This window comes from Ictalurus furcatus, chromosome 14, assembly GCF_023375685.1.
Source record: "Ictalurus furcatus strain D&B chromosome 14, Billie_1.0, whole genome shotgun sequence".
NCBI classification, from domain to species: Eukaryota; Metazoa; Chordata; class Actinopteri; order Siluriformes; family Ictaluridae; genus Ictalurus; species Ictalurus furcatus.
In genome coordinates this window covers 25439878-25464961 of record NC_071268.1, presented here as the reverse complement: position 1 = coordinate 25464961, position 25084 = coordinate 25439878, and the positions used below count along the sequence as shown (strand labels likewise).

General features: G+C 41.4%; 1 protein-coding gene across 1 annotated transcript in view; it reads left to right on the top strand.

The window, feature by feature from the left end:
• Window positions 1-25084, top strand: part of LOC128617864 (collagen alpha-1(XIV) chain-like) — an 85908-nt gene that overhangs the window by 3537 nt on the left and 57287 nt on the right. The window contains 4 exon segments of the mRNA XM_053641058.1: window positions 5151-5267; window positions 9294-9437; window positions 11226-11315; window positions 24879-25034. Coding sequence (XP_053497033.1) covers window positions 5151-5267; window positions 9294-9437; window positions 11226-11315; window positions 24879-25034 — 507 coding nt within the window.

Here is a 25084-nt window from a genome sequence, read left to right as displayed (position 1 = left end):
AGGTGATCAGTCAGAAGAACGTTGTATTGATTTGCAGCGACACTTCACTCTGAAAGAAAAAGTAGACCCACACCATGCCGGCAAAACAAACAAACAAACCAAAACATTATAAATAGGTCCATCCATCCATATTCTATACCGCTTATTCTACAGGGTACAGTATTTCAAACAAAACAACCATTAGGTCAACAATTTTGGCGGCATTGACGTTCAAACATTTTCAACTTCAACACCAAATGTGTGTCTCCATTGGTCTAATTTGAAAGTTATCTATTGAGAGAGTGTTCATGCAGAGAACTGTCTCACCTGGAGCATGTCCACTGGGCAGGTTAAGATCTGCCTCTGACTAAGCAAACATTTTCAGCCCCAAACTTTCTCTCCTCATTCACCTGCCATATTGCCACATTGCTCATCGGCCCTTATCTTCCTGTGGAGAGATACTACATACAGCATTGCTACAGTTCTAATTAGGTAGGAAATTATCATTCTGAAGTATTAAGTCCTGCACAGTCATGCTGACTGAATGCCTCAAGCCATTCATATATTATTAACCACGGTAGCACTTTTGACTGTAAAGCCACAGGCAGTAAACGTCGAAACTAGCACCGGCAGAGATTTCTGAACTAAACGAATGCTTCACGGAAATATGTCATTTTATGCACGTTATTTAACACGGCTTTATCTGTAATTAAGCACATTTTAAACTATTAAAAACAAAAGTTTTGTCTCATTAATTCCCCACTGGGACTTTGAAGCCCTGGCATTTGGACTTGAACTGCCGTGATTAATACCGGATTGATGGTAGCCTATAACAAAATTGGCTTGACATTCACGTGTGGTTGGTTACAAATAGAGAAATAATTAATGCTGGTTTTGAATTGACCGAAGCATTTTGGAGCTGACAGTCACATCTGTCATCCTAACAGTGCTCTCATCTGCTCTTTCATAGCAAAACGTGCCTCATATTTTATATTATAATTCTCGTACATGACCTTTAAACATTTCCTGCAGCGCTTGCACTTCGATTGGCTCGCATTTTACAGTTCACCGCTACAAAACAACTTCTTTGATTTCCCCTCGGAAAAGAGACTCTAAACACTGATGTCAAAACTGACAATCCAAGTCTTCACAACATATCTTCAAGCCAGTTTTATTTTAATTAATTTGTTTATTTTTAAAGACGGTAGCTTCATTTTCCAGCTGACAGTTTGACCCGGACAACCCGGAGTCATGGCGGTAGAACCCGCCTTCTTTTCCAGGATTGTCAACAAAGTTATGATACAGGAGAGATCATTTCGTACAGGCTTTACTGAATTCTCCAAGACATTTGGATCAAATCCAGGTGCCACTTTGAGATTTCATTAAAAAAAAAAAAAACAGAACTTGTTTGGATTTCTTGTGTTTTAAAAACAAAAGCATGAAATGGAAATCAGAAAAAAAATAAAAAAATTAAAAAAAATGAATCCATAGCGTTATGCATTTCAAAGTAAGACGTTCTCAGCATTTTAAAGGGATGGTGAGGTGAAACATGACATCATATTAGGTAGGAATGTGTTTTCCTGCATGGTGACACTCAAAAGTTAGGAGTTATTCAGTTCAATAAATGTCATTAAATCTTATTGGAAGATTATGGAGGAAAAAAAAACAACAACGACTTGCTAAAACAAGGGATGCCAATTTTATTATTTTTTTAAATCAGTTTTGATATGGCAATGAAGTGGAATTCGGGTCACCATTGCTACTATACACGGAAACCTTTATGTACCAGCAAGAAATAATGCCACAATTTAATGCGAATGCTTAAATGATGGTCACAGTGAAAGAATGTCGATGTGCATCGTTGTGTTAAAATAAGTTTATTATTATGACCCTGAATCATCTCTGTAAGGTTATCATACATAATACATCCCATTTATTTTAACTGGGTCATGGCCAGCTAGCTAACCAAGTCGTTTACTAGCTGAGGTTCATGTGAGACTCCTTATATAGTTAAGGAGTCTTATATGTAAATTTACGCAAAATATGATTTTAAGGTATGTTTTTTTTTTTTTTCGACGTTGAACAATTAAGACAAAACGAAGATGCTTGATACGTTACCCACTGGCTACCATACCAAACACGGGTACGATCACTGGAACAAGAATCGTAGCAAGGATTTCCACCATGATGTCCAAATGCGGCTTCTCTCTGATTTAGACTACGACCCCGATCAGACTTTAGGAAACTCTCAAAGCTGTGTTCGTCTGTATACTTAAAGCTGGAAGCCTCGAGACAGGAATAAAGTTATGACTTCTTAGCTTGTAACACAACCAGCGACTGAGCATGTTAAAGCACCGGGTAGACGTCTGTTTCGATCAACATTGCAAATCATGCGCAGAAAGCGATAAGATGAATTAACACCGCTGGACTGAACCGGGATGTACTTTAGCGTTCTGTTCAGAAGAGAGAAAGATCTTCATGTTACAGAATCACAAAAGCCCTGCAGAAAGTCCCTTTCCCCATGTTAAGGTTGGTGTGTTTGGTATATTATTATACAATGCTTGACTTGATGCATCCTTCTAAAATGTTAGTGGTAAACAGGCTGTTCTTTACATACCTGTACAAAACTCTCGCACTGTTCTCCGGTCAGTGTGGGTATGTAAAAAATATTTTAGCATCTTTGCTTGCTAACTGTGACACAAACACAAGAATGAGTTTGTGGGAATGGGTGGGTGCATATAGATTTAGATAGACATAGTGTAGTATTTGAACAGTTCTGGATGTGTGTGTGTGTGTGTGTGTGTGTGTGTGTGTGTGTGTGTGTTGGCATGGGTTTGGATTAGTTTTGCCTGTGGAGCTGAAATGAAATGAAGAATGGTGAATGTACTCTGTCTCTCTGTCTGTCTGTCTGTCTAACTTGTTCCATTTTTCTAAAGAGAAATAGACACCAAACAATGCTATTTCAGAGCCTACAGTTTGTTCCAATACTGCTTTAACACACCCTGTTTGACTTCCCCTCAATCACTGACTACGTTTACATGGACAGCGGTAATCTAATTATGGACCTTATTCTGATTAAGACAATATTGTGATTAAGGTGTTTACATGAGTCGCGTTTAGAATACTCCTTTCATGTTCCTGTTTTACATGATATAGAACGTAGAGCGATTAACGGCACACGTCATTACATCCCCACGTCACGCCGTCCGACGTTCACTCCAGAATTTCACGTATCGACATACAGTTGGTCTTCGTTATGGAACCGTATACAGTTTTGGGTGTTTTTATTTAAATTTTTTACGAAAGCTTCAAGTGCGGTTAATTATTTGTCGTGCTGTACGTGCTAATAGACGACCGCTTGAAGCCGTGGGCTGCGTCCCAAACCGCGTACTTACCGACTGTATAGTGGCTGAGATGCATGTATTTCACTTCCTACTATATAGTAGGTAAGTACGCGGTTTGGGACGCAGACGTGCTCTTGTTTGCCGTTTAACGGTTGAGCGCTGCCGTGTGTGTACGTGTCCTGTCACAGAATGCGGTGAAAACTCCCACACGACGTTAATAGTGTGATTAAGGTGTGTACATGTCTGTAATACACGTCCATAATGCGACTAAAACAGGAATACTCCACACGACTTAATTCCATTTGTGTTTACTTCGAGTACGACTTTAGTCGGATTAAGGTCATCAATAATCGCCGTTTACATGCTAGTTTCTTAATCAGAGTATCGTCTTAATCGGGTTCACATCGGATTATTGTCGTCCATGTAAACGTACTGAATGTCGCCATCGTAAGGGCGTATCCGCTCTAGTAAAGTTCACTACATGACCCATTTGGAGGCAAAATTACTATAGACTTACCCCAAGTCACTTCAAACTGATGCGAACCTGGCTAGCAGATTAGCTAGTTTCCATGCGAGCTTTTAAACACGCATGTTTTACTCATAGTTCAAAAGAGTTTGTTTGCATCATTTTCCAAATCGATAACTTCAGCAGCATCATGCTTTCTCCCCAGTTCAAGTATGTTCAGATGTAAAACTCTGCTCCCTGTGTGCTGAAGATGGCGACTCGCGCGACGCACATTTAATATGGGGATGTTAATAAGGGCATTTTAAAGACAATATTGGAATGCAAGGTTTATCTTTCCTCTGTATGACCTCTGGCTAGGTCAAGCTCTGTTCCTGAGCCTGTCCCCCAGAGCTGAAGCGACGAATTCATTACTAACACCTTACCACAAATGTTCGAAGGGAAAGTGTGTGCCTTGACTCTTTGTGACATCTGTGGTTTCTCTAATACCTGTTTCTCAAACACAGACGGTTGAAAAACTGTCTCGTTCTCTGTGTAGATCTAATTTAATTACCAGCTGCCACTCAAACATACTCTATAACCTTATCGTGGAGATTTTAAGCTGCTTCACAGAAGAGTGTGTTTGCTTTGCAGATGATAAACATTCACTCCTGTTAGACTGCGTACCTTCCATTCTTAGGATTTCCATTTCTGAAACCATTATCGGAAAACAAAAAAAAAAAGTTTTTTTTTTTTTTTTAAGGTCTCAAGGTTCGTACTGAGTAAATAATAATAATAATAATAATAATAATAATAATAATAATAATAAACTGTACCAATGCTGTTTTTAGATTACAGATAACCAGTCCATCATGACCAATCTAGTGGGCAAAATTGGGAAGATATTAAAATATCAGTAAACCAGAAACATTGATTAATGAAGACATGGCAGTAGCCTATCTCGAGCCATTTAAGCATCACGTATGGAGTATTTTCAGATACAGGTAGGGTGTAGTATCCGGCAAGATCAACTTCAATAGCAGTTGTGATTGGATTAACAATCACAACAATTGATTGTGTTTCAATGAAAAAAAAAACAACAACAGCAACACACTTCGTAGATCCCCCGCTGTATAACCTGTATTTTGTGTCAGAACATCGTTTACAATTTCTATTTTTATAATCAGATTATAGTGAGTTTTAAAAAGCCTCCGAAATTTGTTTTCTGATTTTCGTTTCAGTATAAAAGGTTAAACGATTGGAAGGTACACGGTCCTGAGTTACTGCAGTTCTCTTGGAATGCTTTTAAACATAAATCACATTCACCTGTACAGTATATTGTACAAATAGTTTGTGTGTTGTGTGTGTTTTGTGTGTGTGTGCAGTGCCTGCTCCTAGAAGATTGCGTTTTAAGGAGCTAGGCTCAGGCATGCTCAGTGTGTCCTGGAAGGAACCGAAAGGAGAGTTTGACAGCTACAGATTCATCTACAGCTCTGGCTCGGGTAAGCAGAGGAACTTATATGATGCTAGTCATTAAAAACATTCCAGCAGCCTGTTCTGCCAGCTGAAGATAACCTCTGTTGTAGCCGAGTTTGGATATAAATGGCCGCTAAATAAATGAAAAGCTGCACCAAATGATATTTCACCATAGACTTAAGTTATAGATTAAAACGTATACTTCCGTCCTAGTAGGTGCAACATTCGCCATAAATAAAACTCCTCTGTGATTCTGTTCTGTTCTGTTTTGTTTACTTTGTTGTCTTTTTCTTTCAAGTAGATCATGTTCATCATCATATATGAGTGGTGGTAGTTATCATATATGATCACTGGACATGGAAATAATGGAACGCAAATTTGGGGGATTATATGACTGTAAATAGACTTTTTTTTTAATATCAGCTGGTGTTGCAAGCTCTTTCACAATGTAATCGAATTAAGATATCGACAAGGTTGTATATACGACATAATATACTGTATGGTTAAAAGTTTGACACTTGACCTTCACACCTATATGTGGTTCTTCCTCAAACTATTGCCACAAAGTTGTTGCACACACTCGTATACAGTAGAACGTGGAACTAAGAGACCGGAACCTGTTCCAACATGACGACGCCCCTGTGCACAAAGCGAGCCCCATGAAGACATGGTGTGTTAGGGTTGGAGTGGAAGAACTCGAATGTCCTGCGCAGACCTCAATCTCACTTTGGGACGGACTGGGACACCGACTACACCCCAGACCTCCTCACCCAACATCACTCTTGTGGCTGAAGCACAAATCCTCACAGACACACTCCAAAATCTAGTGGAAAGCCTTCCCAGAAGAGTCGCGGTTAAAATAATAGCGAAGGGAGGACCAAATCTGGAATGAGACGTTCAACATATGGCACATATGGGTTGATGGTCAGGTGTCCAAAAAATACTCAGACCTTTTATCTTTATGGTTGGTGATACGGTAGGTTAGACAGTCCTTAACCTCAGACCTTTTTCACTCTCCCTTTCTCTCTTTTGCTTAAGCCAGTCACCTGAAAGGAAAACACTTTGGAGATTTAGCACTAACATCATTAATGAATAATTTATGATCTTGTAATCTTTCATAGGTTTTAAATGTAGGAAATACAAAGTGTGGGAGTCTTGTTGAATTCGCAGTGACCTTTTTGCTCCATTGTGCCTACGCAGTATCTGTGTTTCGTGACCTGCCTACTGGCTGTATGAGACAAAACCCATCTGTGATCAGGATCCACACAGCGAATCGTTCGTCTTTTTTATTTCAAAAGACACGTTTCATCTTTTCAGCTGATTCGGATGAGAATGAGTTGTAACAGCTGTTAGAAGTTTTTTTTTAATATTATTTTTTAAATTCCGTCTGAATTAATAATGAAACTTTTTGTAGTTTCCCGCTGAATGTCGAGATAGACGTGTCTCAGTTGGAATTTTTATTTTCTGAATAGGTCATTTTTTTTTTTTTTTGCTTGGGAGTTTGTTTATTGTCTTCAGTCCACATTTGGCAGCATCGATTCTCCTCCAGAGTGTCTCAGAGGACATTCTGTACGCGTGTGCCGTGGTGGAAAATGATGAAAAAATGTGGTTGTGTATGACCAGTGAGGCCCTTCTACTCTCTGTCATTGAGGAAAAGACAAAGAAAGACAGAGTGACCATTTAAATATTTGGCTCGCATTATCATCCTGTGACCTCCAGCAAGAAACTGGGTCACACACACATGATTAAAATTAGCCACACTCACCTGCCAGCGTCCCAGTAATTTATATCGATTCGGACCCGCTCCACTGTTTTTACACTCTAAGTGTGTCAGGACATTCGAGGAGTCATTTACGTCACTGTAGCCACTATAGCAGGATTGTGATTTGCAAAACAACATCTGTGTGTGTACTAGCATGTAAAATGTCTGGAGTTGATACACCTCGAGTCCAGTGTACTCCACCTTACACCACACTCTGTAATGTGTTTGATAAGAAAGGACTAAAACATGATAGGGTATGCTGTTATAGGAAAATAATCAACAACAGGGTGATGTGATGTGCCCTGACACAACGCGAATTACTGTCACCACCGTGACGTTGTTTATTTATTGATTTATTTATTTATAATGTGATTTTAATCCTCTTCGTCATATCAGAGCAAACCAGTAACTACATTTCCCATCCCGCACTGCGGCCTACAAACATGGCCGCCACGGACCGCGATTCGCAGAACACTCATTCATTCTAATCACGCACACCTGCATCCGATCTCACACACGATCACACCACAGTTCAAAAGGTCTTTCGAGGCATTCACTCTTTGCGAAGTATTGCGTGTTATCACCATACCGAGCGTTTTGATTCATGTTCTTTGATCTTGTTTCTGGTTTCTCGTTCTCGATTCTTGCCTCGCCTCGTTTGCGCCCATATACAGCTCGCCTGACCCACTGCCTGTTTTTGACCACGCTCTTGTCTCATGATTTGGATTCGTCTGCCTGCCTCTCTTTATTAAAAGCTCCTTTCTGCACTTTGCATCCGTCCTAACCTCCTTTACATCCCATACGTGACACTCTTACACCACAGTCAATTGACAATGATTATAAATTTTATTTATTTATTAAAGAATTACATTTCTTTTCCTTAATAAAGAAGATTCTTTTTTTTTTTTTTCCCATTTATATTTACAGTTAATGTTGTGGAACATCCATGATCCAGCAAGTTAGTTCCTGTTATCGCTTACACTACAACAGTCTTTCCCTCGCTTTCTCTCTTAAAGTTCAGACAGAAAATTTGCACCACGAGGCATCACATTACCTTTAGATACCGCTTTAAATGTCACTGTTACAAAGCGCTAACACTGGAGACTCCTTCCAACATGTTACGGAAAGCTTCATCCCAAACGTGTTCTTTTCATTCTTTTATTACAAACATACAGTAGATTATACGTGGAGAATCTGCCAGATTACGCCGATCTCTCTAATTTAGTTGTGAATATAGAAACGATCATTTCTCAGAACACGAAGCTGTGATTTATATTGCAGTCCGAACTAGTGTCCGAGCCGCTGTTATAGAAAATGAATCAACCGCTTCTGATCAATAAGAATCAAGTATCCAACAGCGCTGTGGTATAACGTAATGACATAATCCCTTTTGGTATATTTCGTTCAAAGTACTTTACCGCATAGGCGGTTTATTTTATTAAATATATAATTAAATAAGAGCAAAAACCTGCTGATTATGAAGATATTACCAGACAACTTCTCATCGTTTCAGTGGATTACCCGACAGCCCACATTCACACCTTCCTCGTGGTGTTTTCTGTTCTTAACACGTCTAATTCCGCTCATGAAGGACTTGATAATTAGACGACGTGTTAGCTCAGGGTTGTTAGAGCAGGGGATACACTGACCTGTAAAGTGCTGTAGCTTTAGCACTCCAAACACAAGGTTTCATGATGTTTGGCTCTGTGGATTCATCACGCAGCCAGATGTTCCTTTTGAGTTGCTTCTTAGCCAGACAATCAGCATAATAAGATAAACATCAGGGATGGTTTACTTACTGATGACAACTTGTTATGCAAATACAAGGACGCGGCAATGAAAGAACAAACCACAGTGTCTGAAGCACGAGAACGCCGTCGTACAGTGTACCTTATACAACAGCGCTGTTGGATCCTCGATTCTGATTGGTCAGAAGATGTCGATTCATTTTCTACAACAGCTGCTCTGACTCCACTGTAAATCACCTGCCCCTGTTTAGCCAGTACGGGTTTTCTGTGTAAAAGCGAACTCTTTACCCTGCTAGATCTGGCACACTTTGTATTTCATTGCTTGTTATTTTCCCACAAATCTCTCTGGACCAGCTCATCCAATCGGGTTTATTGTTTTATTTCTGGTGTATGCTCAGATGTTTGTTCTCAATTAAAACACAATCAGCTCTTCTTTATTAAATCTGGCACTCGGTGATGAATTTCGGTCCCTGATGCAGCATGTCTCACGTCAGACTGGCAGTGAATCACATGCTTTTTTTTTTTGTCTCGTTGAGCTGCAGGAGAACAAGAGAGAGACGTGCAGGTGTCGAAGGAAGAAGCCAAAGCTGTGATCACAGACTTTGATAAGAGTAAAGAGTACAGCTTTAAAGTCTTCACCATCAGTGGCAGTCGGTTGAGTAAACCACTCCGGGGGACATATAAAGGTAATTTATCAGCATGTATCATTTAAAATTTAAAAAAAAATATATATATATTTATTTATATATTGCACCATGATCTGAATAATCATAGTAGTTGAATAGTGTGAATTGCTCGTAATTGTTCATGAGGGGTTTAGCTGGCGTTATGACGTACAGTTTACTGTTCAGCATCATTATCATACGTCTGTGCTGTAAAGGTGTTTATTGGTAAATGTTATATCGGTAAAGCTGGGCGTACACGACAGCCGGTCAGGCCTCAGAAGCAGATTTCTTTTCAAAATTCAATGGTTAAACGTGTCAATGACTGCGTTTACATGGACAACAATAATCCACTCTTAATCTAATCAAGACCCTAATTTGATTAAGAAACTACCATGTAAACAGCAACCTTAATCGAATTAAGGTCATAATCTAATTAAGCTCTAATCGAATTAAGACAGGTGGAGTACTCCTGTTTTAATCGTATCATGGACGTGCATTATAGACATGTACACACCTTAATCACATTATGAGCGTCGTGTGAGCGTTTTCACCGCATTTTGCGACAGGCCACGATCACACACGGCAGTTTTACGGCGAACAAGAGAGTTCGGCTGCGTCCCAAACCGCGCACTTGCCTACTATAGGCCTGTAGTGGGGAAAAATACATGCATCTCGGCTACTATATAGTAGGTAAGTACGCGGTTTGGGACGCAGCCCACGGCTTCAAGCAGTCGTCTATTTGCACGTACAGCACGACTAATAATTAACTGCACTTAAAGCGGTTGTAAAAAATTAAATAAAAACACCCAAAACTGTATACGGTCCCATAACGAAGACCAACTGTATGTCGATACGTGAAATTCTGGAGGGACGTCGGACGGCGTGGCGCGGTGACGTAACGACGCGGGCTCTTAATCTAATTATGTTCTATGACATGTAAAACGGGAACATGAGAGGAGTATTCTAAAAGCGACTCATGTAAACACCTTAATCACAATATTATCTTACTCAGATTAAGGTCAATAATTAGATTACTGCTGTCCATGTAAACGTAGTCATTGTTTATCTTTTCTATCTTGACCCTGAATTGTCGAAGGCCTTAGAATATCTTCGAGCGTGTTCGATTGTTACGACTAAAAAAAAAGTGCACGAGTGTGAGAGATAAAGCACAGAGCACTGTGAGGGAAAAACAAGCCTAGAGATCAAGGACAAGCTCGTGGAGCTCAAACACAGCACATTTATAATGTATTATGTAAAAACATCTCCACAAACCCAGAAGAAGATTACCCTTCTTCTGTGTTCATTTCACGATATAAACAAGTCTGTCCAGATGTGGTATATCAACTGGAGGTGGGGTGTGTGTGTGTGTGTGTGTGTGTGTGTGTGTGTGCCGCATGATTTTTACTACATTTGGAATTTCGACTTGTTAAATATTTTCCTACTTTTGCACCATTCCAGTCAAGAAAATAGCAGAGCAGACATTCGCTCGCTATGAAATATGATATAATAATCATCAGACTATACACACAAAGGGGAATGTCATGCCTGTTGCAGGCCCAGTTATTATGTTTAGTTTTATTTTACGGCAAATCATTTAAATGAGCTGGTTTCATTCAGAATACCCTCACACGCTCACAGTGCATTATGGGTAATATAGTCAGAATAACACCACAAGAACACTCCAGAAAAATTAAGCGCGAGTTTCCGAAAACGTCTGAAACGTTCGCTAGAGCTTGGCTCAAGCGTAGCAAGCAGTCTGACAGTGTGCCTTGTTACGTGTTGTGTGTAATGTTGTGTATTGGTCCACAGCTTCAAGGTCAGAGGTGAGTGACAGCAAGCCACTGACTCACAGTGCAAGCCAGACCAGCGAGCCTCAGCAGGGAAACGAGATCTTCGAAGGTAAAGTCAGGCCTCAGATACTGTAAGGTCGAACCCTGACCCGAATCAGCAGTAACGCAGCACACTTAGATGCTGGACAGGGTCAGCGGGTCTGTGTATGTCGGCGCTGTGTGTGTTCGTATGGTTTGTGCAGCTTATTTATTTAGTTACTGTCTGTAACTGCTTGTTGTTTAAGTATATATACGTTGCCCGGTGTATGTGTATGGCGCTAGATCCGGTGTGGTACTGTACAGGATGCTGTATAGCTGTTTGGTATGATGAGTTAAGGTCGATGCGTCAGTCACGAATTCTTTTTTTTTTCCCCCATTATATAGATTAAAGTACATGAAGTACACGGGTTGTAATGTATTGTATGCTTAATTACTGTAAGGCTTAATTCATTAATTATTATACCAAAATAAGTCATTATGAGTCATCACTGATCGTGAGATTTTAATGCAAAGAAGTGTTTGGAGTTATGGAAGCGAGTTGGATTGAAAAACTATTTTAGGTTTTACTGCGTTGAACAAGAGTTTTGTAAGACTGCGAGGATGAAAAATGTCACGTTTGGCCTGACATGTTTGATTCATGATTTAGACAGAGTTAGATGAAAGCTGGAATTCGCCTAAAGGCATTTGGCTTCAGTAGCATGGCATTAGTGGGAGATGGTGTGCGTGTGCGTGTGTGTGTGTGTGTGTGTGTGTGTGTGCACGTGTATGTGCGGAGGATTGAAGTGTTGTTGAAGCTGTTAAAGAATAAACAATTGACACCCTACCACTGAGCTCCTATTCCTCAGTTCCAGTGATCAAAGGACAGAGTGAGTGAGTCAGTCTGTGAGTCAGTGAGTTCGAGATGAGTGAGTGAGTCAGCAGTTGAGTGATGACTGAGTGATGACTGAGCGAGTCGGCAACTGAGTGAAAGAGTCAATGAATGGGCAACGAGTCAGTCAGTAAGTCAGTGAGTGAGAGTTGAGTGAGTGAGTGAGTAATGTGAGTGTGAGCGAATGAAGAGTGAGTTAGCGAGTTAGTGAGTGAGTGATGATTGAGTGAGTGAGTCAGTTATCAGTGTGTCAGTGCATGAGTGACGAGACAGTCATTAAGTCAGTGAGTGTGCAATGAGTGAGTGAGTGAGTCAGTGAGTGAGTCGGTGACTCCGTAAGCGACGAGTGAGTAAATGAGTCAGTGAGTGAGCAATATGTGAGTGAATCAGTGAGTGAGTGAGAGCGTCAGTGAGCGATGAGTGAGTGAGTCAGTGAGTGAGCAGTGAATGAGTGAGCGATGAGTGAGTGAGTGAGTCAGTCAGTTATTAAGCGAGTGATGATAGTGTCAATGAGTGAGTGAATGAGTCAATAAATGAATTAATGAATGGGTGAATAAGTCATTGAGTGAATGAATGAGTGAGTCAATGAGTCAATGATTGAGTTAGTAAATGAGTCAATGAGTGAATGAATAAGTGAGTGAGTAAATGGATGAGTGATTGAGTAAATGGGTGAATGAGTGAGTAAATCAGTGAGTGATTGAGTGAGTGAGTCAGTGATGAGTGAGTCAGTGAGTCACTCATCTGTGAAGAGTCAGTGTTGAGTGAGTGAGTGTGTCAGTGAGTAAGTGATGCGTGAGTCAGTGAGTGAGTGATGAGTGTGTCAGTGAGTCAGATGAGTGAGTCAGTGAGTGAGTGAGTCAGTGAGTGAGTGAGTCAGTGAGTGAGTGATGAGTGAGTCAGTGAGTGATGAGTGAGTCAGTGAGTGGGTGTGTCAGTGAGTGAGTGAGGAGTGAGTCAGTGAGTGATGAGTGAGTGAGTGATGAGTGAGTGAGTGAAGAAAAGTAAAGGGAGGAAGCATGACAGAGGAAAAAGAGAGAGAAATAATCTGGAAAGCAGGTAGGGACGTATGAAGATTTTTTTTCATGGCGTGACAAACGAGTAAAGGCCCGTTCACACCTAGGACGATAACGATGTAGTTCTACAAATCATTCTAAATATAAAAAAATAGCAGAGTTCATAAACACTGACAGCCAATCAGAATCCATCCTGCTTTAAAGAGCTGGAGCATTTAACATAACTGCAGTGTGCACTTAGAATAAACAGAACGTATCGTGTGTTGGTGTGGACACTAATATAGTTATCGTTATAACTATCAATCTTGGTGTGAATACTTTTTCACCTTGAGAGGGACTTTTTGGAAATACATTTTCACCTTGAGGATGATCTATTGAATGGAAAATGTTCTGCGCTTATATAACACATTTTAACCTTAACGGTTCCACAAAGCTCTTTACACTGAAAGGCACTAGCCTGCCATCGGGAGCAACTTGGGGTTCAGTGTGTTACCCAAGGACACTTGGGCATGTGGATCCAATCCAATTAGTACAGATTGTTCCTTTCAGTGTGTGTGTATTTGCACCACCCATACAGTCTTCAGTATATGTGGATATTAATAAAAAGGTAACAGATTTGTATACACTGAAGCTAATTTATGGCTGGATCCTAAAGGCAATGTTAAAAACAAGTCAAGACTCATTTGTTCAATAACACAGACTATTTGCTGTCAGAGAGTACCTTAAGATACATTTGCCAGTTTCATGGACCTGCAGGCCACGTACGGCCGACTGCCTCGTTTCACCCGGCCCTTACGCAAAATACTATTCAGACTGCATACTGTACTATCTAGAATTCTCACCAGACATGAAACCTAGCGACTGCCCGCGTTCCTCACGCACCACTGTACAGCGCGCACCGACTCACACCTCGCACGGCTGAAACGCCGGTTAAAATGGATGCCTGTGTGCTGTGTTTGATGCAAGTCAAACCCACATCTGTAAAAAGAATTGCGAGTCTGCTTCTGTGGTTAAGTAGATAGTTTAGAGAGCTACAAATATGTTGAAGAAAAGAAAAGTCGATGGAGTACAAGTCCATGTGAGTTCTTTTTAATAGAGGTGCTCCGATGTATAAGCCGATAATCGGTATCGGCCGATAAAGGCTATTTTTCACGCTACGGGCTATAGGCCGAGAGTTTAAAAACATCCGATGATCAGGGACGATTATATCCTGTCAATCAAAAGGGGGCGGGAAAACACATCGATCTCGTACTGTGTGTAAAGACGATGTCTCTTGTGTGGAATGATGACAAAACTGCAGTTTGTAATCTCTGTAATCTCTGCACTGATAAAAATTTTACACCGGAAGTGAGCAGAAGTGAAGCGGGAGTTTCGGCATCAAGTCAATCACGCCCCCCCCCACCCCCTCCTCTAATATATATATATTAGAGGTTGGATGGGAGTTAATTTTTACTAGTTGACCAATAATTTTTAAAAAAATTGTGGACTAGTTGTTTTTTCCACTGTTTAGAATTCATACAAAGTGATAAAGTGAGTCGCTTCAGTAAATCACAGTCCATTAGCATAAAGAATTATATATATATATTTTAAATCCAAGCATAGTCGTCTTCTATAATGTACAGGTGACTGTAGAAGTAGCTTCATCTAGTCTGAAATATTACATTTAGCCTGTCAGCATTTCTTGTTTTTTTTCCCCTCACCATCCTGTTCTAGTGAACATATCGGTCTAATTGATAGTCTATACTTTACATGTTAAAAGACAAGTTTAATAAACGTTATCAACTAATAGTGTATACAGTTGAATAGTTTGTTAGCGCTTCTTTTTCCTAGAATTGTCCTACTTTGTTTTCACAGATAAAGATAAAGGTAAACAATTAGGATGGGGAAGCCTCCACTACAAACAAGCCTAGGTGTTCTTACTAATCTGTACTCCTCGAATACCTTTAAAATATACTTCAAATAGGAAGGAAGCTCTTGAAGAAAAACTATTTCAGACATTTGACCTTGCTGTGACCTTGACCCTGCTTGGTCATTTGTCTCTAAATGTGCTGGTTACGGTGATAATTCCCTATAAATCCTACAAACATCACACTAATAACTTAACACAACTAATCTTAGACAGATGTAAAGACAACCCGAAAACATAACGCCTCCACTACCCAGTGCCGGAGGCGTGAAAATGACAGACTTAGTTTATGACCTGTAAAAGGCTCACAAGAATGCTGATGTGTCCCAGGAAGAATCTGGGAACAAGTTAACACTGACTGAGAAATGAATGCAGCTCCAGGATAACAAGTTACATAGCTAACTGCCACGCCCTTAATATCCTCTTCCTCACAGTAAATCAATAGGAGGCGAGTGTTGACAGTATGTCTCCGTAATGTACTCCAGTGAAAAGGTGAACATTTAATTAAAGAATCTCGATCAATAACAGATTTATGAAGTACACCTAAGCTACAGTACAGCCACGGAAGATGGCTGCTTCATCCATCAGACTAAATGATGGCACGCTATATTTAGACGAGAGCGCCAATTAACCAAATTTGAGAACTCGACATTGCAAATTGAGTGCAAGAATAATCTAAATTGTGTGACTTTGTACCCTAGATTGTTTTTTTTAATCTTTCTTTTTTTTTTTTTTAATCTCATGGCCATGTTAAATTAAATTGCCCACAAATTAGTACGCTGTGTCCTCTCCAGAGCGAAAAACTTGAATCATATTAAAGAACCGAGATTGCAGCGTGTTCTCCCAAAGTTATAAGGGAATGAATAATAATGTTGCCACCACACAGCTCTACGACTTCCAGTTCAAGCCTAAGCTTGGGTTACTGCCTGTGTGGAGCGCTACACGTTCTCCCTGTGACTGTGTGGGTTTCCTCTGGGTTCTCCAGTTTCCTCCCGCGTCTCAGAAACGTGCCAGTAGGTAGATTGACCTTGCAGTAGACTGGTATCCATTTCAGGGTTTATTCCCACCTCACGTCTAGTGTTTCCGGCATTAAGTCGGGATTCAGCGTGACCCTGCTCACGATAAAGCGCTTACTGGAGATAAATGAATGTTCGTGTAGCTTCTTGTGAATGAAAATGACTCCTGATAAACGTGCAATGCATCACTGGCGAGTTTTGAGCAAGACAGCAAGCGCAAGCCATGACTCACTCACATCATTTATTCGTTTCATGCGTTTCGTAGCCGATTGTTGTGGTTCGGTTCCAAACAAGGCACGGCACGGGACATTTTTTTGCAGTCCGGTGGTCGGGAATGTCTGATTTAAGAATGATCTGATACTTAAACGTGAACTCTCTCTCTCTCTCTCTCTCCTCCATTTTCCTTTCTGTTTCTCCCTCTTGTTCTCGATCTCTCTTTGCCCTCTTTCCTAATTGAAATCTTCGTGAGTCCCCATGTCCATACTTGCCGAATACCTGTATTCTTGTGGTCAATCTCTCGCTCTCTGTCTTTGTCTCTCGCTCATTCACACACTCTCCCGTGGGGCATGCAGGTGTGTCCTGTCCACACCCTGTTGTTATCCCTCTCTCTTTCTCTCTCTCTCTCTCTCTCTCTCTTTCATTCTCCCTTCTTTCTCCCAGCGCAGGAAGGATATTAAACACTAATTCTCTGGCTGTAATTGGCCTGTAACAGCTATACTTACATCTCAACAGCTGCTAAGATATTACACACACTGAGTCCCATGTAGTCATGGCAGAGTTTATAGGCCTCTCTATGTGTGTGTGTGTGTGTGTGTGTGTGTGTGTGTGTACTGCTGATGCTGTGAAGGGAGCTGTAGCAGAGTGGTAAAGGTAAACAGGATAGTGAGAAGAGAACACACACACACACACACACACACACACACACACAGTTTATACTTGTCTAGTGTTGAGAAGTGTGTGAAGAACTCCAGGTTCTTTGATTTCCCATAGGGTTGTGTGCTAACAACTCTGTGTGCATACGTGCGCTGGTGTGTGCAAAGTAAAGAAGAAAATCGCTGACAGTTTGGAGGTGGAGTGTGCAGGACTAGCAACATTTTGATAAGCAAATGCAATTTGTTTCCTACCTTTTGAACCTTGCTTGGAACGTTATCTCGCCGACGCAGGTCCTCCTCTCTGTTGAGCAGGTTTAAAGTGAGACGCTAGATAAGTCAAGGACATGAGTTGATAATGAGGACGTGAATCACATGTCCGTAATGCGTCCTGTATTCTCCAGGATTAAAAATACATGTAAATGTGTACATCATCAGCATGAATCTGTGTGTGTGTGTGTGTGTGTGTGTGTGTGTGTGTGTGTGTGTGTGTGTGTATTTTCCCAGACCAGTGACCTATCTTACCTCATACAGACTAACCCCTGAAGTTTTTACTCGATTGTTTTCTCTGTGTGTGTGTGTGTGTGTGTGTGTGTGTGTGTGTGTATATATATATATATATATATATATATATATATATGCCACTTCTACAGCAAAAAAAGAAATAATCTTTACAGATCTTTATTGGAAAGGGGTTAAACGATGTTTTTCACACTTGTTTGATGAACCGTAAACAATTATTGCACAAGCACCTGTGGAACAGTCCTCAAGACACGAACAGTTTACAGGCGCTGGGCGATTAAGGACACAGTTACAATAAGTTAGGACACTAAAGAGACCTTTCTACTGACTCTGAAAAACACCAGAAGAAAGATGTCTAGGGTTCCCGCTCTCCTGCGTGAACATGCCATAGACCTGCTGCAGGGAGGCTTGAGGACTGCAGATGTGTCCAGAGCAATAAACTGTAATGTCTGTAATGTAAGACGCCTGAGACGGTGCTACAGGGAGACAGGAAGGACAGCTGATCGTCCTCGCAGTGGAAAATTACATGTAACCGTGTGTCCCCTCAGACGTGATCGAGAACTTGTAAACGCCTCGGTGGAAGAGTGGAGGAACATCTCACAGCGAGAACTGACCAATCTGGTGCAGTCCATGAGGATGAGATGCACTCTAGTACTTAAAGCAGCTGGAGGAGACACCACATACTGACTGTTACTTTTAATATTGACCCCGCCTTTCTTATTCCATTTCTGTTGCTCAAACGTCTGTGAAACGTCTTCAGATTATGTCTCAGTTGTTGATTGTTTTTATGTTAATACAAATATTTACACATGTTAAGAAATTTGCTGGAAATAAAAGCAGTTGAATGTGAGCGGACATGTGGGAGGATATATTTATATATATATATATATATATACACACACACACTGTTCCAATAAAAATGTTTCAACGTTATAAATCAGGTTTATTGTCAAAATTTGCAGACTTTCAGCTCTTTGCGAAGACCAAATCAAGCAAAAGCAATTCAAATAGTTGAACACAACGAACGCTTCAAGTAGTTTCCCCAAATTCAACTGAAAATGCAGCTTATATAATGATTTCTCCAGTCTCAAAATTATTCAACCCCTCGAATAGAATCCCTCACAACAGCGCAAATATGCAAAACAGGTGTTGTCTCAAGCACACCTGATTCAAGTAATCAAGGGCTTCATTAGTTGCAGCAGGTGTGCTTGAGCTGGAAAACATGAAATATCTGAACTGAACTGGCTAGGGGTAGAAAATTTATGAGATACCTGTACGGGGCAGAAAAAGGAAGCTATTAACGGCTGCAAGCAGATTTCTGAGAAGGCAGGTTGTGAAAAACCCTCGAGTGACTGCAAAAGACCTGCAGCAAGACTTGGTGTAACAGGCACTGAGGTTTCAGTGAGCACAGTAAGGCGTGTACTAAACGCAGAAGGTTTCCATGCCAGAACTCCAAGACGTTCACCACTACTGACCCAAAAGCACAAGAAAAGTCGTCTCAAAATCATATAAATAAGCCACAGAAGTTTTGGGATTCTGTTCTGTGGAGCGATGAAACAAAACTGGACCTTTTCGGCACGATGGATCAGCGGTATGTCTGGAGGAAGAAGAATGAAGAAAGAACACTCTGTCCACAGTGAAGCATGGTGGTGGCTCGGTGATGCTCTGGGGCTGCTTTGCATCCTCTGGCACTGGAAACCTGCAGCGTGTGGAAGGCGAGATGGATTCATTGAAGTATCAAGAAATCCTAGGAGAAAACCTCATGCCGTCTGTGAGGAAGCTGAAGCTCGGGCGTCGTCGGACCTTCCAACAGGACGATGATCCCAATCATACCTCAAATTCCACCAAGGCTTGCTTGCAGAAGAAGTCCTGGAAGATTCTACAGGGCCATCACAGTCACCTGATTTGAAACCCATAGAACATCTCTGGTGGGATTTGAAGAAGGCGGTTGCAGCACGCAAACCCAAGAATATTACTGACCTGGAGGCCATTGCTCATGAGGAACGGGAGGATTCCTCAAGAACACTGCTAGAAGCTCGTGTCTCGTTCGAAGCAGGTCATAAAAGCAAAAGGACCTTGTACTAAGTACTGAAGATGCTTGCCATGAAGGGGTTGAATAATTCTGAGACTGGAGAAATCATTATAAACTGCATTTTCAGTTGAATTTGGGGAAACCACTTGAAACATTCGTTGTGTTGAACTAATTCAATTGCTTTTGTTTGATTTTTTCATTGCAAACAGCTGAAAGTCTACATTTTGACAAACCTGATTTGCAATGGAGGTTGAATAATTTTTATTGCAACTTGGTGTGTGTGTGTGTGTGTGTGTGTGTGTGTGTGTGTGTGCATGTGCATCACATTCCAAGTCTGTACAGACTTGACAGCAGACATGAAATGGCATTATGGGCAATGAAGGCAAATTGTGCTAAACACATCAACTCAACTGCGAGGCGAGTTACAGCACGAGCATCAAGGGCATTCCCTTATGTTAATATGCAAGTGGCTGCAACTTTGACACATTCACGATCGACTGATTAAGTAACACTAAAAGTAGGACGCAATTTATATTCCTCAATCTTACAGTATCACACACTCCACACAAACTTGGTGATAAACTTGGTGGTTTATGAAGTTAAAGACCTGGAAATGGTACTCTAGTGCAGAAATGGCTCTATCCGCAAATTCATTTTGGTTTCAGCTCTGTCTGAGGTCACCTGGCAAAATGTTCAAAATCGAATACATCATTTAATCAGGAAACAAATGCTGTATACAAACTATACAGTTCTGCAGTTTTAATGTTAACTCTGAGAAGTACAGATGAACGCATTTTACAGTGAATAAAATATGCACTTAGTTGTGTCTATGTGATGTGATGCAGTACAAACACAATAAGTGTAATTGTGCAAACTGTTTGATTCAAATGGGAAAAAAAAAGCGATGCTTCCTCCACTTAGACTGATAGCTAAAGTCGCCACACCTCCTTCATTTAGACTGACAGGTACAAAGACAACGATTCATCCGTTTATCACTTTGACTGACAGATCATGTTTTGGAACAGATTCGTGGTGTTTCCCTATTGTCGCAACAATAGTTTGACAGGTCTTGCAAATTACCTGGGTCTGTAACACATCTTCTCTCCTGTATCCAAAATATTGCCAAACCACGGATGTTGATTTTTTTTTTTTTGGTACCAAGTCATTATTCTGTCCTGAATTAATCCTCCATGTTTCTGTGCATTCCTGCATAGTCACTTGCCCGCTCTCTTCTGTCCTCGTGCTAGATTTATAGGCATGCTGTATTTTAATCGGTGAGCATCTTTTGCACACTGAGGGGGAGGTGGTGGAGTGGGGGTGGTCGGAATAGAATCGGCGCTTTCCACGGTTTAGAAATTGCACGTGTTCACATCGGGATTTTATTGCGATGTGGTTTAATCGCACAGCCCTATTATAGAGGCCACACATTTTTCACTTAGACTGACCGGTATAGACGCCATGCCTCCTTCCCTTACCGCTTAGACTGACGGGGATAGAGGCCACACTTCTTTCACTTAGACTGACAGGTATAGACGCCACGCCTCCTTCCCTTACCGCTTAGACTGACGGGGATATAGGCCACACCTCCTTCACTTAGACTGACGGGTATAGAGGCCACACCCCTTTCACTTAGACTGACAGGTATAGACGCCACGCCTCCTTCCCTTACCGCTTAGACTGACGGGGATAGAGGCCACACTTCTTTCACTTAGACTGACAGGTATAGAGGCCACACCCCTTTCACTTAGACTGACAGGTATAGAGGCCACTCCTCCTTCACTTAGACTGCCAGGTATAGAGGCCACTCCTCCTTCACTTAGACTGACAGGTATAGAGGCCACACCCCTTTCACTTAGACTGACAGGTATAGAGGCCACACCCCTTTCACTTAGACTGAAAGGTATAGAGGCCACACCTTTTTCACTTAGACTTACAGGTATAGAGGCCACGCCTCCTTCCCTTACCACTTAGACTGACGGGTATAGAGGCCACACCTCCTTCACTTAGACTGACGGGTATAGAGGCCACACCCCTTTCACTTAGACTGACAGGTATAGAGGCCACTCCTCCTTCACTTAGACTGACAGGTATAGAGGCCACTCCTCCTTCACTTAGACTGACAGGTATAGAGGCCAATCCTCCTTCACTTAGACTGACAGGTATAGAGGCCACTCCTCCTTCACTTAGACTGACAGGTATAGAGGCCACTCCTCCTTCACTTAGACTGACAGGTATAGAGGCCACTCCTCCTTCACTTAGACTGACAGGTATAGAGGCCACTCCTCCTTCACTTAGACTGACAGGTATAGAGGCCAATCCTCCTTCACTTAGACTGACAGGTATAGAGGCCAATCCTCCTTCACTTAGACTGACAGGTATAGAGGCCACTCCTCCTTCACTTAGACTGACAGGTATAGAGGCCACTCCTCCTTCACTTAGACTGACAGGTATAGAGGCCACTCCTCCTTCACTTAGACTGACAGGTATAGAGGCCAATCCTCCTTCACTTAGACTGACAGGTATAGAGGCCACTCCTCCTTCACTTAGACTGACAGGTATAGAGGCCACTCCTCCTTCACTTAGACTGACAGGTATAGAGGCCACACCTCCTTCACTTAGACTGACAGGTATAGAGGCCACTCCTCCTTCACTTAGACTGACATGACTGAGACACATTTGATAATCGTAGACTCGTACTGTGCATGTAATAAAATCATTTACCTGTCAGACAGAGTTTGTGTCTTCCAGACCCTGCTGTAATTCTGATCCTCACAGACTCAGATTTTTACATTAGGGCTGTAGGCATGTGTTTAAACATGAACACAGTGTAAGTCTGATAGCAGGAGTGCTGGCTTGCATTATAAACCACTGGTCTCTCCAGTGTCTGCTACATCTTCTGGTGAGCTTGTGTGGTTGAGCACGTAATGCAGTAGCTGCTCTGAACTGCTCAGGAGGAAACACACTAACACAACACATTCCACAGTCCTCCTCCAGTCCTCCTCTCTGCACACTTCCACACTCACTCCCTGTAGCAGTCAAGGAGTGAGGTCTGCACTCGCAAATACTGCTGTTATGCTATGAATGCTGTGAATGTGTGTGTGTGTGTGTCTGCATTTATGTTGAGCAGTGCTTTGTGTTTTCTTTTTCTACAGGTCACCAGCAGTCTGAGACAGGGGAGCTGTTAGACTGATCATGTTCTGTTACTCGTTCATGTTTATTTTACACAAGAGGAATGAGGATGTGTAATACTTTACACAATCAATTCACACAGAGTAAAAAAACTTCATGTATTGCTGCCTTTTTTGTCTTGTGTTTTTACAGTCTCTCTCTCTCTCTCTCGCGCTCTCTCTCTCTCTCTCTCTCTCTCTCTCTCTCTCTCTCGCTCTCTCTCTCTCTCACACACACACACTTAAATTTGTTATGCAACCTTTTTGAGTCAAAACCAACTGTAACGAAAACTGTGTGTATTGTCTGTTGTGAAATTCAAACAATAAAAATGTCGAATCAAAGTTTTTCAAAAGAAAACATTTTAGGGTCTTTTCAGAGAAGCTACAGTGGGAGCTAATGAGCCATGTGTTACATCTTCCTCTGCTTCTCTTTATCTGTCTGACTGTCTCTGTCTGTTTCTCTGTTTGTTTCTGTCTGTTTCTCTCTCTCTCTCTCTCTCTCTCTCCCTATCTCTCTCTCTCCCTATCTCTCTCTCTATATCTTTATTTCTGTCTGTCTCCCTATCTCTCTCTCTCCCTATCTCTCTCTCTCTCTTTCTGTCTGTCTCCCTGTCTCTCTCTCTCCCTATCTCTCTCTCTCTCTCTCTTTCTGTCTGTCTCCCTATCTCTCTCTCTCTCTCTCTTTCTGTCTGTCTCCCTATCTCTCTCTCTCCCTATCTCTCTCTCTCTCTTTCTGTCTGTCTCCCTGTCTCTCTCTCTCTCTTCCTATCTCTCTCTCTCTCTTTCTGTCTGTCTCCCTATCTCTCTCTCTCTCTCCCTATCTCTCTCTCTCTCTTTCTGTCTGTCTCCCTATCTCTCTCTCTCTCTCCCTATCTCTCTCTCTCTCTTTCTGTCTGTCTCCCTATCTCTTTCTCTCCCTATCTCTCTCTCTCTCTCTCTTTCTGTCTGTCTCCCTATCTCTCTCTCTCCCTATCTCTCTCTCTCTCTTTCTGTCTGTCTCCCTATCTCTCTCTCTCTCTTTCTGTCTGTCACCCTATCTCTCTCTCCCTATCTCTCTCTCTCTCTTTCTTTCTGTCTGTCTCCCTATCTCTATATATCTTTCTTTCTGTCTGTCTCCCTATCTCTCTCTCTATATATCTTTCTTTCTGTCTGTCTCCCTATCTCTCTCTCTCTCTCTCTCTCTCTCTCTTTCTGTCTGTCTCCCTATCTCTCTCTATATATCTTTCTTTCTGTCTGTCTCCCTCTCTCTCTCTCTCTCTCTCTCTATATATATATATACATATATATATCTTTCTTTCTGTCTGTCTGTCTCCCTATATCTCTCTCCCTATCTTTCTTTCTGTCTGTCTCCCTATCTCTCTCTCTCTCTCTCTCTCTATATATATATATATATCTTTTTTTCTGTCTGTCTGTCTCCCATCTCTCTCTCTCTCCCTATCTTTCTTTCTGTCTGTCTCCCTCTCTCTTTCTGTCTATCTATTTCTCTATCTGCCTGTCTTTCTCCCTCTATTTATCTCTCTCTCTCTCTCTCTCTCTCTATATATATATATATATATATATCTTTTTTTCTGTCTGTCTGTCTCCCATCTCTCTCTCTCTCCCTATCTTTCTTTCTGTCTGTCTCCCTCTCTCTTTCTGTCTATCTATTTCTCTATCTGCCTGTCTTTCTCCCTCTATTTATCTCTCTCTCTCTCTCTCTCGCTCTCTCTCTCTCTCTCTCTCTCTCTAAAAGAACAATAATACAATATGTATAATTACGTAATTGTAATATGCTTTCGCATTGAAGTGAGCGTGATTAGTTATAATGACTATAATTCTGAGTGAAAATGATGGAGCAGAATAACGGAGTAAGTCACAATTCTTTAATTAAACGTCAGCGCAGGAGAGAAAAGATATGTCCATACCTGCACGGGTTATGACGAGCTCAGCTCTTCTTCTGGGTTAAATCCTTTCTGTAAACTGTGCATGGGCTTGTTCATGGGTTTATCTCAACACTCAACACACGAAAAAAACTAATCAGATTGATGATTTAAAAACACTTTGGACCGAAGGCATGTCAAGTATTTATGGCAATAGAAACCCATTTAATATCATAAATAAACCACGGAGCAAATATAACGGAGCAGCACTTTTTTGTAACACATTTTAGCATTTCTCTGGGTTACGACATATTTTTGAGTTCACATGGGCTTCTCTCTCTCTTTCTCTCTCTCTCCCTCTCTCTCTCTGTCTGACTGCAGAGATTTCATTCACCTGTAAAACTCCAGCGATAGCGGATATCGTGATTCTAGTAGATGGCTCTTGGAGTATAGGGCGCTTTAATTTCCGTCTGGTGCGCACATTCCTCGAGAGTCTGGTGTCAGCGTTCTCCATCAGCTCGGACCAGACACGTATCGGTGAGACGCTTCTTCTCGTATCGTAACATCATAACATTCTGATTCATATG